Source organism: Squalius cephalus (genome assembly GCF_949319135.1).
Source record: "Squalius cephalus genome assembly, chromosome: 19".
In the NCBI taxonomy this organism is placed as follows: domain Eukaryota; kingdom Metazoa; phylum Chordata; class Actinopteri; order Cypriniformes; family Leuciscidae; genus Squalius; species Squalius cephalus.
This window is the reverse complement of record NC_137140.1, coordinates 28,525,210-28,540,229: the sequence shown is the minus strand read 5'-3', so window position 1 is coordinate 28,540,229 and position 15,020 is coordinate 28,525,210. Positions and strand designations below refer to the sequence as shown.

The following is a 15,020-nucleotide window of genomic DNA, read 5'->3' as shown; positions in this document are numbered from 1 at the left end:
ATTTTGAATGGTAGTATATGCATAAATGATTTCTGCTAAAATGAATGTTTTCACAGTGCATTCTTTGTCCAGGCATCTAATACTTCTGCTCAGCTATTTAGCCTGTCACTAAACTGACCCCATTACTAGTAACCTCTGTTGACCTCCTCTGATTGACCCTAAACAACAGAGAGAGTGGACAAACGAGGGTTGTAAATCCAAGGGAGAGTGTTGGTCCGAGTGTGCCAAGCTTTAACAAGAGAGCGTGTGCCTCAAACAACAGTTCAAAGACTTTTAACCCATACTCTTCTGAATAGCTGGACAATATTGATTAAAGACTTTTTTTTTCACGCTTCATTCCAGAACATAATAATGATGGTTTCATCTTTATTGATCCGGTGTATTACAGTTTTTCTAATTTAAATCTTTTACAATTTTACAGGATCCATTCCAGCAGTTGTCCAAAGAATTCAGAGATAATCTGAAATCAGAGGAAAGAAAGCAGGTGAAGGTTTTCCTTGGCCTCACAGATATTGACATTTTCTCTTTGGAATTACATGAGATCCTTCAGCTCAGGACCAACAGCACTGTGGAAGATGGCTTCGCTCCACAATGGGAGTAAGAACTGATCTTATTTTTTTTGCATTTTAGCCATCTGGACTGCAGCCTTCTTGGCTCACCATTTGTGAGAGTGAGGTTTAATGAGGCAAACTGGCTACAAAAGGCAAAATGCTCACAAAAATGGCCTGACCATTTATCACATAATGCTAGGCATTTGATTAGCAGACTTTTTAAATGTACATTTCATAAGGGGCAACTACAGTCAGCCATTCATTATAAACCTTTACAGAATGTTCAGGACCCTGGGACAAAGCATGAAGGGAATGACATGAAGAAATATACTGCAAAATGCCAGCCAAGTATTTTAAAGATCTGAATAGTAATTCGTTTTAAAACTGGATGACACTGGAACATTTTGGTATATGGCTTGTAATTGAAAACATCAGTCCAATTCCAAATGACTTACACCTTAATGTCATTGTTCAGGGTAATTATTGTCAAAATAAAAAGTCAATACACTTAAAAAGACCCTAGAGCATTTAATACCAAGTCCTACGACACAAAGTGACATAAGGGTCTTTTAAGTTTTACCCAGAATGAGCACTTTCAATCACAACAATGCAGACCTCCTAGACCTAGTCATTCCCTGGAGACCTGTGGGCTTTCAGACCCAAGAGAGGCACACTTTGACCCCTCCAGGCTCCCATCTGTCAGTATGCCCTGTTCTGGTCACCTACTGAGCAGGCAGCTGGTCGGAAAGAATAGGAATGCGTGTGTTGAGAACAATAGCATCCAAAGCTAACTGTTGATCCTAAACCACACCACTGAACACTGAACACCCTTCCTCCTTTCTCTTTCTGTGTCCCACCACAGCATCAGCTCCACCATGGAATCACATTTGGAGACGAAGAACATCACTTCTTTTCCTGGTCTAGACACTCTTCCAGAGGAAATTACTTTGGCTAAAGCAGTAGACATCTGGAGGCTTGCAGTGGAGTTCAAACATTGAAATGTTCTTCTCAATGAGTCGGACCAAATGAATAATATGTGAAAAGATCTGGACTACTTTTGTTGATTTTGTTGTCAGATGTTGGTGCGTTTGGTCCTTTTAGTTGTATAGGACTCATTCCAACACCCAAAGTCTTTCTTGTCTTTTTTATTGTTTATTCAATTGATTAAAAATAATATGTGTTTACTGTTTTAGGACTTCGAATGTGTCTTCGAATTGTTAAGCATTTTATTGTTTAGAGATTTGTTTAGACTAGGATTCAGAGACCAAGAATTAATTGATCAATACTGTATTGTTGTGAGACATTGTCTCATTTATTTTGCTTCATTCTACTTTTGCTATTAATCAGGGACAAATAAAGTTGTATTACTGATCTACAGTGCATTTACATTGTGCCAAATTTGATTTGTATACACAATATACAAAAACTTGTCCAATTATTTTAGAAAATAAACAGTTTTTACACTAAACGGGTGCATAGTTTCAGTTTCTGGTCAAATGTAATAAAATTATATTTATAAAATGCAACGTTCAATAAATAAATACATTTTTGCCATGTTTGATAGTTATAGTTATTATTTTAATTAGTGTGTCACATTTAAAACTCCCTTACTAGAAGTCATAGTAAATTATTTATCTCAGTAGATCAAATTGACACCACATCTGCCGCCTGTGCAGCACGCCTACCTATCTTGCCTTTTCGTCACGCCTCTTTCATCCATCAAGTCCAAAATACACATCGAAATCGCCAATCAGATAATCGGATTGCTCGTATCTCCACCAATCAAAACTCTTAATGGGCGGCGCTCGTGTGTGTTTTCTGGTTGCCAATGAGAAGATGTTGCGCTGTGGAGTTGGAGACAGATGAGAAATCACTGTCAGACGCTCCTAACGGGAATAACAACGCTCTTATTTGAATAAAGACAGTTGCTTAATCTGATGTGGACGATTTAGAGAAGGTAAGCAGTGGATTGACAGTTTAATCCTACTGTATTCGTCGTGTTTATCAAGTGAAGCTAGCAAGAAGTGGTGCAAGAAAGACAGTTTCGCCATAGCTGAACCAAGTCAATGCAATCCTGTGGTAGTATCCAGTAACTATTCAATAAAACATCTGTTTATATTTTTTGCAATGTTTCTCAGAGGCAGTGTATTGTGTTTTGACCTTCATCAGGTTTGAGCTGATACCGAAGGAGGCCTTTGGTTTTAAAACGTCCTTGTTTTTATGTGTTTAAACTGTAGACAATTGTAACGTTAATAGAAAGTTCTAGACTGTCATATTGATATCTAGTTTTATATATAGTTTCCAATGTACAGATAATATCAACTATTTAGGGAAACCAAACAGTGTTTGGAAATCTTTTGATATATGATGGACGGTGTTGATGCTTTGAATCTGTTACCATAGAGACTGACCCATGGATGACTTTACTTGTGCTGTTCAACAGCATCTTTTACAGTATTCGTGTTGACATAAAATTAACTATGGCATTCCACCTTCTTCTGATCTATAGGATCTAACGGTCATGGGAAAACCATGAAATATAAGAGAAACTGAACATTGAGATTTCAAAGTGATGGAAATGTTTATAGTCAATATAAATGTTTCTAGTTATGCTTGGCTCTAAAATATTAAATCAGTGTAAATACAATATGTATAAAATAATTGTATTATAATAGTGATTTAGTAATCACATTGGAAATTCATTAGTCTAAAGTTGTGGGAATCCTGACAGTATCCAGCACTACCTTTGTGGTTTTTGAGCTCTTCTATGCTCATCATTTTAAGATGCATACAACTCGCAGTCCATCCGCATCGATCCAGACAGGAGCAGCTGGAGACGTACTGGACCTCAGCCTGACCGGCTCTCAGCTCGCAATGGGTCGCAGACCCAGCAGTGCTTCACCTGGAAAACACTTCTCTCGATCCATATCTGTGTCTGTGGCCAGTGACGGCCGGGGGAAGCGAAACACTTTGGTGAGTCTGTTTGGCTACAATATTGTAGTAGGTGTCTCTTGTATAAGGGGAATCAAATAAACAATGATGGTCATGACTGTGTATATACATAGCACTTCAGGGTGATTCAGACAAGCAGGTTATGCTTTATTTTATGCACAGCAGTTAAATGTTATTATGTGTTTTCATTGCCACTATTGAGATAACCATTAAATGAAAGCATAAAATTGGACTCTTGACGCCACCATCTTCCCTTGGAGACTTGCATTTGTTATAAAGGAAACGTTTCTGTCATGCATGTGTTTGTCTTCTAGCCTGGCAAGCCAGACCTACATCAAGATGTTAGGTCTGGCAACTCTCCATAGACACGGCTCAATCCGAGGGGCGGGATAAACGGCTGTCTTTCAAATTCCCTCTGCACGCAATAGGACAGCGCTTCAACCAACCAGAGCGTTTTCCCAACAGCGGAGCTAACGTTAGTTAGTTGATAGATTCAACTTTTGAATCTGGCCAGCAAAACTACAAACACATCTTCCTTTTTTAAGAATGACTTAAGTGCCGTTCTTTGCTCTTTTCGCAGAAGAAAAACTTAACTCCAAGTCCTTCAGAGTCGCGGCCAAAGCCGATTTGAAAGACTGTTCTCCAGAAGCAGCAACACTTCTTTGTTTTCAAGTAGCAGGGAACCGTCGCAACACTGTTGTCATCATGTTAAGCCCGCCCCGCCTACTCTATACACGATGTGATTGGCCTGACCCAATTAAGGTTTTTACAGCTCCGAAAGTCAACGGAGAGTTGCTAGACTACCCTGGCTGCAAAATAAATTTTGCTGCCGCTAGGGTGCGTCTAGATTTCTAGGCTATTTGTCTTCACCATTTGACCCATTTATTAAGATTTGGGCTAATGAAAATAAGGATATTTAATATCACCATTCTTTCTTTGTTTAAAGTACAGCAATAAATCACCCAAAATGTAAAATTCTGTCATTATTTACTCACCATCATATTTTTTCTGTAACACAAAAATGTACTTTTTAATACACCTTCATATAGATATAAAAGCTCCATATAAGTAAATTAATACATATGACTCCTGCATTACATTTCACATCGCCTAAAGCCATGTGAAAACAATGTGTAAGAACAGACTGAAAGTAATATAATATTACTGTGCAGTTTGGACATCAATAACAGCATTGGTTGTCTTGTAACCAAATGGTGGGTGTTAAAACTGCTCCTTTAAAGTGAGAGATGCGCCATTTTAAACCTGTTCTTAGTCTGCAGCAGGCCTAGTATTATAACTGTTTTGCACTTCTTCTTGTTGGCAGACTGATGCTGGATTGGGAAGCTCACGGGCAATTAAGAACCTGCGTCGGTCTAACAGCACCACACAGGTGAACCAGCAGGCCAACACGAGCCCCAGGTACAGAACCATCTGTCATTCATTTGCATGCCATTTGACTCTTCTGGTGCTGATGAATCTCAAAAAAAAAGGAAAAAGAATTAAATCCCATTTAATAAAATGAAGCCTGTTTTTAGGATCTATAGGTTTAGGGTTGTTTGTGACATTATTATTTTCATTACAATGAAACATTTTCTTTCCAATTCTCATTACCGTGGTGCAAAAAAAAAAAGGATATTGCACAAAACTATACTTATATATTAAGTTGTATAGTATTTATACATCATATGTTGTGCTTTCTGTAGTTTATGCTGAGTTACTTTACAAAATGTAGTGTTTGCTTTTATAATATTGTTTAAAAAAATACTAGAATCTACTGGGATTATATTATTATTAAAGTATTAAGATATTTTTAGAATACAGTTTTTTTTGCATTACGGTAATGAGAATTTGAGGGGAAAATCTGTTTAAATTATAATTAAAATGCCGTCTCAATGCAAAATAAAAATAAAAATCTTGGTCCTAAAGGGACCTAAAATGTTTTTTATGAAACATATAATTTCTGATTGATTTCTTTTGATTTTGCGATGAAATAAGATAATGTTTTGTGAGGTTCACTGCCAGCTGTCCTATTCAGACCTTGAGAATGGATGATCCCCAAGGGACATGAGTGAGAGGTTATTCAACATGTATGATTTTTTTTAAAGCAATGATGGCATGTTTGTGCACGCACATATCTATTGCACATGCCTTCATGGACTTGCTTCACCCAAGCTGTGGTATGCTTGCTTGATCACCTCCTAGACGTGGAGGTTGGGGGTTTATACCCTTAAAGCAGCAACAGCTGGGGGTTTGAGTGAATTTGGTTTTCCCCAGACAATAGCTATTGTGGCCCGCTGGCTGCAACACTAGACAAGCAAGAGGGGGCCGGGTTCAGCTTTGTCAAGAGGGGAGCCGGGGTCTCCGGTTTCGCTCGAATGAGAACGCAGTGAAAGGAGAAGTGTGCATGCTGAAATTCTTTTGTCCGGCAGCTGCCAGTCCTGCCCTCCCCTCCCCTCCCACTGCATCCTGGGATGCCACAGAGGGGTTTAAATGAAGGAACGACCCAATACCCCTTCCCCCTTCCTTCTGGTGTTTAATAACTGTCATTCCGTGACCCCTCTTTCCTCTGAATCACTTAAAAAGAGGAAATGTGGAGGAATGCAGTACCTTGAATTGCTTTTCATTGGACCAGCTGACGCTAGGCGCCCCTCACACCCCCAAAACACTCACATATGCATACTGAAGGTGCTAGCACAGATGCCGGTGGGTCAGACATAGGGGTGGACATCATGTTAAACATTTGATGCAATTTAAATGTTAAGGGGTGCGATTGCCATATGCTTATGGGCATCTGCCCCTCTGCTGTAGCATTCCTCTGCTGGGAGCCCAGTGCAGCTGTTGTCACCTCAGAAAAAGGAACTTTTTTTTTATATGCTCGTCTGATATGTTTAGCTTAAATAGTCTGGTTGGTTTTACCGGAGCTGAATCTCAGGTCATGCACTAGATTTGCCTTTATTTTTGTTCTAAAGAAAGGAAACACATGCTAGGTATTCCTAATGTTTATAAGAAGCATTTGAACAAACCCTATACAACAACTATTAATTTATAGCATGTACCAATAGCAATAATATAATTATATAATATAATAAATGTACCCCTTTAATAAATTATATTTTGAATTACATTAAAATAGAAAACGGTTCTTTTAATGTCTAAGAATATTTCACAATAGTACTGTTTTTACTGTACTTTTGATCAAATATATTCAGCCTTGGGGTTAAACGAGACTTAAAAGAGACTTATTTTAAAAACATTAATGGAAGTGTCAGTATTATATGTTCCTCATGTGTGTTTGGTGTGTAATAGTCTGACCTTTCTTTCCTTCCTTCCTTCCTCCCTCCCTCCCTCTCTCTCTCTCTCTCTCTCTCTCTCTCTCTGCGTCTGATTGCAGTGAAGGCCACACAGAAGACTTCCTGGCTCTGTTTAACAGCAGCTCTGATGGACGTAGAAAACTGGCCGGCCTCTCCAAGACGTCCAAAGACCGTACCACTTGGAACATCCTGGTAATGTCCAACTCATCCACTACTTTATGTCTCATGCCATTGTGATTGTCAGATCTTATTAAACGTTTTTTAAGGGTAACTGGCCCTTCTGATTGTTATGCCATGAAAAGTAACTTAACAGAATGTATGAACTCAAAAGGCCTCAAACAGTGGTAAGATTAAAAGTCACGTGGTCTGTCTTGCTTTCAGGATGATCAGCAGAGAGTGTTCCCTGTGCCCAGCAGCTCTCACAGTACCTGCAGTATGGATTCTCCTACAGGGCTGAAGAAGAGGGAAGCTGGCGTCTCTCTGGCTGCCAACTTCACTGCCAACAACAGGTGGGAGGCCATTTTCTCCGACAGCGTAGACACTGTCCTCATGGATTAGCTTTCCAACTCTGCTGTTGCCATGACAACAGTGTCACTGACAACTTTATGCCTTTTTTTTGTGCTTGTCAATTAAAGCATGAGCATGCCCGGGGGAGAAGATTGCTAGGATTCCTTTCGACTTTAAGGCTTTAAGGCCTAAACAAATTTTTATTTGATAATAATAAGAAATGTTTCTTGAGCACCAAATCATCATATTAGAATGATTTCTGAAGGATCATGTAACACTGAAGTAACAGAAATGGCTGCTGAAAATTCAGATTCGCCATTACAGGAATAAAAACTATTTAAAAATATATTAAAATATAAAATGGTTATTTTAAATTGTCATTATATATCACAATATTACTGTTTTTACTAACGCCGCACAATTTTGGGGGAAAAATCATATTTTCTGGATAAATTGCGTTTTAAAATGCAACGTTTAAAGCAAATTAACAAAACAATTATAAAGAACACCATTTTTGTTGTGCAATCAATATGACTGGTTCATCAATATGACTAATAATAATTAGGATTATTAATACTAAATAAAAATATTAACAAAAATAAGAATTATTACTATTTAATTATTAAAAATAAAAAATACAATACATTTAAGAATAAATATAATAATATAATAATTCAAATTATAACAATAATATAATTTTTTAAGTGTTTCATTGATACTGGAAGCTGAAAGGCGCCCTTGTGCAGAAAGTCCAAATATGCCTCACAGAAGTAATAAAACTTCCAGGAAATTCCTAATATGGACAAAGGTATCCAGCTATCACTGTAGGTAGCTGAATAAAAAAAAAAGATAAAAACGCTTTGACTTATTAAACATAAAGACAGTAAACATGGTTTATCTGTGTTCAAGTCATATCAGGTATTTTCATAAGAATAAAGTATAATTATAATGCAGTGCTAATCGACTTAGCATTAATTACAGTATAGAATACTACAAAGTAACATATTGTCTGCCTCATTCTGTGATAAGAAGCCACTTCAGATCCCAAATGGAAGTTACTTCAAACATTTTGAAGTGAGTTTGGAGTAAAAACTTAATGTTTGGCGCATTTTGCTTTTCAAATGCACATTATAAGTGACTCAAACTCAGCGTTTGCAGAGATAGAGCAGCATTTTCTGAACCAATCAAGCCGCTCTGATTGCAGTGTTCCATATATTTAATTAAAAATCGCAACCTTTTTGATTTCATATTCGCACTAAGCAAAATCGCTATTTCAGTTTTATTTCAATGAATCATGCAGCCATAGTTTTAACTGTTTTTAATCAAATAAATGCAGCCTTGTTGAGCGTAAGAGACTTTCAAAAATACTTCTTTCAATATACAGCATATTATATTGATATATATTAATATAATTAATTATTATATTATGCAAAAATGTATTTGAATATGTAGGATGTCTGTGTGTTGACTTTCAGGAGCAATAAAGCAGCTGTGGGAAACTCTGTGACCACCATCCTCCACAACAACCACTCAGAGAAACCCCTCACTCCCAAGAGCTCCAATCAGAAACCCTCCTTCAAGTAGGTTCATAATGACCGTTAAATGATTGCACAGCTCTGTGAACTAATCTTAGACATAAGGCTCTATTTTTGCTAGAGTATGCTGTTTCCAGGCTTACACATTTACAGTTTTCTCCCTCTTTCTGTTTTAACAGTAACATAATCAAAGCCACCGTAAATGATGATTCGACTCTGGATGTGAGTGGTTCTCTTACTAAGTCTCAGAAGAATTTCTCTTCTGCGTCATCGAGCTCCAACAACAACGCCCCCCGTAGTCCCCGAAGCCCAGGTCAGCCACGCAGACGAGAGGTGACCGAGGAGGAGGCCGAAAGGTCAGCAGTGTTTTCCAGCCCTCATATGTTTGCACTTGAGTTTTACGTAATCATCTCTGTATAAATGTTTGATTGGCCTTTAGACATTTCAGACTTTTCAAAAATGGCTTTTGTTTGTACATGGTTAAACACATTTAAAAAAAATTACAGGTATATTCAGCAGGTGAACCATGCTGCTATTATCATCCAGCGTTGGTATCGTCGCCATGCCAACAGAAAGAGAGCCAATGAGAATACAATCAAACACCTCCTCACATCTAAAAAGAAGGTAATGTATTTCACCCAAGAAGGTTTATAATACCTTGAATTATTATATTTTATTGTATTGTATTGTATTATATTATAGTATAGTATATTATATCCCTGATAGCACATGTACATCACAGAGACGTCTATTTGATGTCTGCATTTACATCTGCAAGATACATTTTTTAGAGTGTTTGCTCATCTGCAATATGTCTCTTAGATGTTACATAGACATTTAGAAAATGTCTTTAAGATGACCACTCTCTTCCACCCTCATTACCCACAACTGAGGTGCCCTTGAGCAAAGCACCTAAACCCCAATTGACCGGTAAGCCCCGCCCCCCTTAGTTATTGTTGCTGTCTCGGACAAACAAACAGAGTTGCTAACTACCTTACAATGACAGCTGTCCGTGTGAAAACCTTGTCAAAAGATGCTTTTGATAAATTTTGGACACAGAAGGACCACCTCTTGTCTAGGAGCATTCAAGTGGGACTTAAATATGCCATGGAGGGATATATAAAAGATTTCAAAATAAATATGGTACGTAACACGATTAATTTGGTAGCGAGGGTTTACAGATCACAATGCAAGCGGGAGAAGCCTCATGTTACGGTCGTCAAGTTCGCAGATGGCTCTCTTTTGAGCCATTGGGTGTTTTTGACCTAAACTGTACATGATGTGAGAACAGTTAGCTATTTAGGTTTGTACGTTAGCATGGACTCACTAACTTTACTTATAGCTTAATGAGAGTATGACAACCAGAAAATGAACGTTTTTGTCTTCATTGGGATTGGGGTTGAATCCTTAGGGAACCAGGTTACTGCACTCACATTTATTGATATTATGAATCAACCGGGCTTCATTCGTATTGCGCTGATAATTGGTCCATTCACGCAAATCTTATCACACTTTTGAAACGCGCTGGTGAACGCCCGCACATTACGGTGATTCAATAGATGAATACCCATGCCCATCCTCTCGGGATACCTGGAATCGGTGTTAAAAGTACCCCAGGCACATAGTTTTACCATTTTTGTAACATAAACACCATAAAATCGATGAGAGCTTCGGATCTTCCAATGTTTCTCTATGGCGCTGAAACCTAAAGATGTCCGAGTTCCGGTCCCCGTGCAATTGATACTTAACTGCCATTGGCTCATCTGCGTTCGAGGGGGGGCTTACGGATAGGTCTATTGCTCCCCGGGCACTGCAGTAAAAAATGTGTGTTCACGCCACGGTGTGTGTGAACTTGTATGGGTGAAATGCTGAGAACAGATTCCGAGAATGGGACACCATACTTGGCTACACATCACTTTCACTTTGATGGTATCTAGCCTATTTCGTAATTCTGTGTATTTTCCCTAGGAGAGGGAGCAAAGAGCAGAGGAGGAAAAAACCACTGAGTCATTGAAGAAGAAAGAAGATGATCGAAAACGCATCAGGGAGGAGAAAGCTCGTCTGGCTCGGCATACCGCCATACAGGTAGAGTGTAGTTTGCAATGCTATTGTAGTTTGTGTTGGCTACTTTCATTGTTTTCTGACATATTATTGCATCATTTGCGCATCCAAACAGGAGCTTCAGCAGAAAAGAGCCCAACGTGCTGCAGAGGTACAACAGATCGCAGAGGAGGAGGTAGAGGCAATAAGACATGCTGGGAAAGTGGGCCGTAAAAAACTCACCAAGAGTTCACCCACTTCTCCCACTGACGTCAAGGCTATGAACACAGGTGTGCACTACTCTGGGTCTCTGATCAAACTCGATTTCCTCTACCTTATTCTGTGTCCTTTTATACTTTGTGGGTGAATTTCATGTGGTCACATAAATCACTCTTAAGTAGTCACAAACTTTGCCATTTATTCTTCAGATTCTAATGTAAATGTGGTGCCTGATCTGGATGATGTGACGAATTTGAGGGCCGCGTCACCTGTTGGTTCTGTGTGCAGAGGATCTCAGTGTTCACAGGTAACCACTTACAACAAACTGGCCCTATTTTCACCAGCTGTGAATTTTTATTTTAAAGCTTTTGCTTATCACATTGCTTCATGCCCTAAGGAGATCCTCCAGAGGTCTGTGAGCATGGAGGACCAGCGGCAGGGCGCACCATCGAGCAGGACGCAGTCAAAAACCACTCTGAATGACCTGCTAGACACACTGAAGCTCTTAGAAGAGGAGCCAGAGAGACTGTCAGAGCCCAAGAGCTACAGGAAGGACAAGTATGCGTGGATTGACAAGGTGGATTGACACTTTCCTATCTTCAGTTCTGTATATACACTACTGTTCAAAATTTTGAGGGTGGTAAGGTTTATTTTTAATGTTTTTGAAAGAAGTTTATTAAGCTCACCAAGGCTGCATTTATTTGATTAAAAATACAGTAAAACTAATATTGTGAAATATTATTACAACTTTTTATTATATTTTAATATATATTAGAATATAACTTATTCCTTTGACGGCAAAGCTGAATTTTCAGCATTATTACTCCAGTCTTCAGTGTCACATGATCCTTCAGAAATCATTCTGAAATGCTGATTTGTTGCTCAAAAACATTTATTATTATTCTTATTAGTTGGACTGCTTAATATTTTTGTGGAAACTGTGATACATATTTTAGGATTCTTTGGTGAATAGAAAGTTGAAAAGAACAGCATTTATTGAAAAATAAATATTTTGTAAAATTATAAATGTCTTTACTGTACCTTTGATCAATTTAATGCATTATTGCTGAATACGATTTCATTTCTTTAAAAAAAAAAAAATCTAATTGACCACAAACTTTTGAACAGCAATGTAAATGACCTTTTTATGATTGGCTAACCTTCACATACATTTTCTTCTTAGGATGGAGACGCCAACTCCCTGACGACTGATAACGTGGAACGGCACAGGCAGCTGAGTCAGACTCCAGTCCTTCCAGATGGGGGCGCTCTGCTTTCAGAAGCTAAACTGCAGAGCATTATGAGCTTCCTCGATGAGATGGAGAAGTCCGAGCAGGAGAGACCACGCTCGGTCACCTCTGGATCACATCGAGAGGTAAACATTTGAACTGACTATATGAAGTTATTAAGTTTTATGTTATATCAGCACTGAATTTTATATTCATATGTGTGTGTGTAGGTGGTGTTGTCAGAGGAAGATCTAGCAGTTGTGGAACAAGCGTCGGCCACAGCTGCTGAGGTCACCGGCTCTATGATGAGACTCAAACTGGAGCTAGATGAGAAAAAACGCACCGTCAATATGCTACAAACAGCGCTGGTAAAACAAACACACATATGCATATATTATCATCTGTATGTTTCAGAATACTCTGCATAACCTCAGATGACTTTCACCAATGTTTACGTGAAATATGCAACCGCAGATCTGTGAATAGTGCTGCCTGAGACTAATTTGTAAATATGAATGTGTGTCTTTAGGCCCAGCAGAGGGAGCTGACGATCCGGCATGTGAAGGAGACCGAGAAAGAGCTCAATCATACGTCCCAGTTACAGAAACAGCAGTATGAAGCTACGATACAGAGACACCTGACGTTTATAGACCAGGTATTAATCTCAAGCATAGAGACACCAAGATATTTAAAGACAAGACAATAGCCTCTATACAGCATCTATTCAGCAACTTTCATCAATCATCAAATTTGTCTTTACAAACTTCTCTTCCCTAATTATTGTTTTACAGTAATAAAATTCATCATTGAGAATAGTGAGAATTACAAAAACAAACAAACAAAATCTAGAATAAATTATTTGGATGGATTACAGGGATCAGGAGAAAACAGATGTTTAGTTGTCATGAAAATCATGTCATAATTTCAAAAAAATTTACAAATGTTTAAGGGTATTTTTTAAAGAAATTAATACTTTTATTCAACAAGAGTGCATTAAATTGTTCAGAAATGATAGTAAAGACATTTCTAACATCACAAAAGATCGGAGCTATTCATCAAAGAATCCTGAAATATTTTGACCTGAGTTTCCAAAAATATTAACCCCCTGAGGTCGGCTATCGCGCCGGCGCGATAGGCTCGTTTTTTTCCGTATGAGTGCAAAAAAATAATAAAATAAAAATATTAATTTTTATCTTATATGCTTGTGTTGTACATCAATCTATCCTGTTAAGTGTGTATTATTTTTGTGTACACTCACAATAAAAACAAAGTGTTGTGCTTTTCGCCAAATAAAGAAAAATAAACGTGATGTGAGTTCTGCCTTCTATCTCTCAGTTAAGTCCATTCTGAAACGCGTCCGAAAATGAACAATAACTCAGCGAATACTCAGTCAAACAGACATACAGACATACAGGCATGAAGCTTGAATTCTCTTCTCTTAAATGAAGTAATTTATATAAAAAACAAATATTCTCATCTTGTGAAATCTGTATTAAAAGAGAGCGATTCCAGTCGACCTCATTACAACTGATTCAAATGTAATGTGACTCCGCCCACGGAGAGCGCACGCTATTCAAACGCAAATGAATGAGGCAATCCGCGCAATCCTGTGAACGCCCCCATATCAGCTCGAGAAACACAAGTTTATTCAGATCATTACTTGTTTACACCGTCTCGCAGCGCTGTGAGGAATAACAATAATGAAAAAAGTACCTCAGAAGTGCGGGTATATCGAGGAGCGAGCTGAGGAATACTGTAAGTTTTTTTTTCTTCTCACGTGAATTGGGTTTCTGTTTTTGATGAATGAACGGCAGAGATGCGCGCTGTTTACCACAGCTCGCAAAAGACAGTTTAAATTTAAATTGCGTGTGTGAATGAATGATGATGTTTTAGCAAACTGTATTGCTATACTGAGTTGAGTAAAAATCGACAGAAATATGTTGAAATAAAATGTAGGCTATTTGTATAAGCAACGTTTTAAACTGAAAATTAACATTTATATGCCCTAATATTTCATAAAAACAACGTTACAGTCAGGCGTTTCTGTTTGTGTATGAATGTTTCGGTTTTAGCAAACTGTATTGCTACACTCAGTAAATATCGACTAAAATATGTTGAAATAAAATGTATTTGTATAAGCAACGTATTAAACTGCAAATTAACATTTATATTTCTTATAATAAAAATGAAAGACCTATATTACAGACATATGAAAGACAACATTTCGTTGATTAGTTTTGGATAGATTATACATTTTTAATGTAAAATATCTGCCACCTCAAATAAGCTTTCAAATAAGTTTGCCAATATTTGCTTATGTTAAATATAATATGTTTTGTCAAAAATAAAGTTATCAAATAATCAATCAAATCCTTAACTTTGAAATATGTATGATAAAATGTATACTTTAGTTTTTACAAAGAAAGATTACACTTGAATTGTTGTAATTGTAACCTTTTTAATAAAAAAATATATTTACAAGGTAGATGTAAACAAACTATTAAAAGGTAAATATAAGCCTTTTCTTTAAATAACTTTTATTGTGTTTTATTATTGACAAATTTGGGGAGAGGAAAAATATTCCAAAACTGAAAATACAGTATGAGAATTAACTGCACAATTACTAGACATGTTTTCCTTGGATATTATAGGCCAAATTGCAAGCCCAATATGTGG

The 15,020-nt window shown here is 37.6% G+C and overlaps 2 protein-coding genes across 5 annotated transcripts in view; both read left to right on the top strand.

Moving 5' to 3' along the window:
- Positions 1 to 1,922, top strand: part of rnf213b (ring finger protein 213b) — a 30,413-nt gene extending 28,491 nt beyond the window's left edge. The window contains exons 62-63 of the mRNA XM_079852322.1: positions 422 to 597; positions 1,414 to 1,922. Coding sequence (XP_079708448.1) covers positions 422 to 597; positions 1,414 to 1,549 — 312 coding nt within the window. The 3' untranslated portion in view covers positions 1,550 to 1,922. The remainder of the gene's footprint in view (positions 1 to 421; positions 598 to 1,413) is intronic.
- Positions 1,923 to 2,331: 409 nt separating this feature from the next.
- cep131 (centrosomal protein 131) overlaps positions 2,332 to 15,020 on the top strand; it is a 28,285-nt gene continuing 15,596 nt past the window's right edge. For 2 of the 4 annotated variants that reach the window (XM_079850619.1, XM_079850617.1), the window contains exons 1-15: positions 2,332 to 2,508; positions 3,336 to 3,524; positions 4,828 to 4,922; positions 6,895 to 7,006; positions 7,196 to 7,323; positions 8,797 to 8,901; positions 9,036 to 9,212; positions 9,363 to 9,480; positions 10,825 to 10,941; positions 11,033 to 11,186; positions 11,325 to 11,422; positions 11,513 to 11,692; positions 12,299 to 12,490; positions 12,575 to 12,712; positions 12,874 to 12,999. In XM_079850619.1, coding sequence (XP_079706745.1) covers positions 3,336 to 3,524; positions 4,828 to 4,922; positions 6,895 to 7,006; positions 7,196 to 7,323; positions 8,797 to 8,901; positions 9,036 to 9,212; positions 9,363 to 9,480; positions 10,825 to 10,941; positions 11,033 to 11,186; positions 11,325 to 11,422; positions 11,513 to 11,692; positions 12,299 to 12,490; positions 12,575 to 12,712; positions 12,874 to 12,999 — 1,929 coding nt within the window. In that variant the 5' untranslated portion in view covers positions 2,332 to 2,508. The remainder of the gene's footprint in view (positions 2,509 to 3,335; positions 3,525 to 4,827; positions 4,923 to 6,894; positions 7,007 to 7,195; positions 7,324 to 8,796; positions 8,902 to 9,035; positions 9,213 to 9,362; positions 9,481 to 10,824; positions 10,942 to 11,032; positions 11,187 to 11,324; positions 11,423 to 11,512; positions 11,693 to 12,298; positions 12,491 to 12,574; positions 12,713 to 12,873; positions 13,000 to 15,020) is intronic. The other 2 variants (XM_079850620.1, XM_079850618.1) reach the window with 1 other exon arrangement.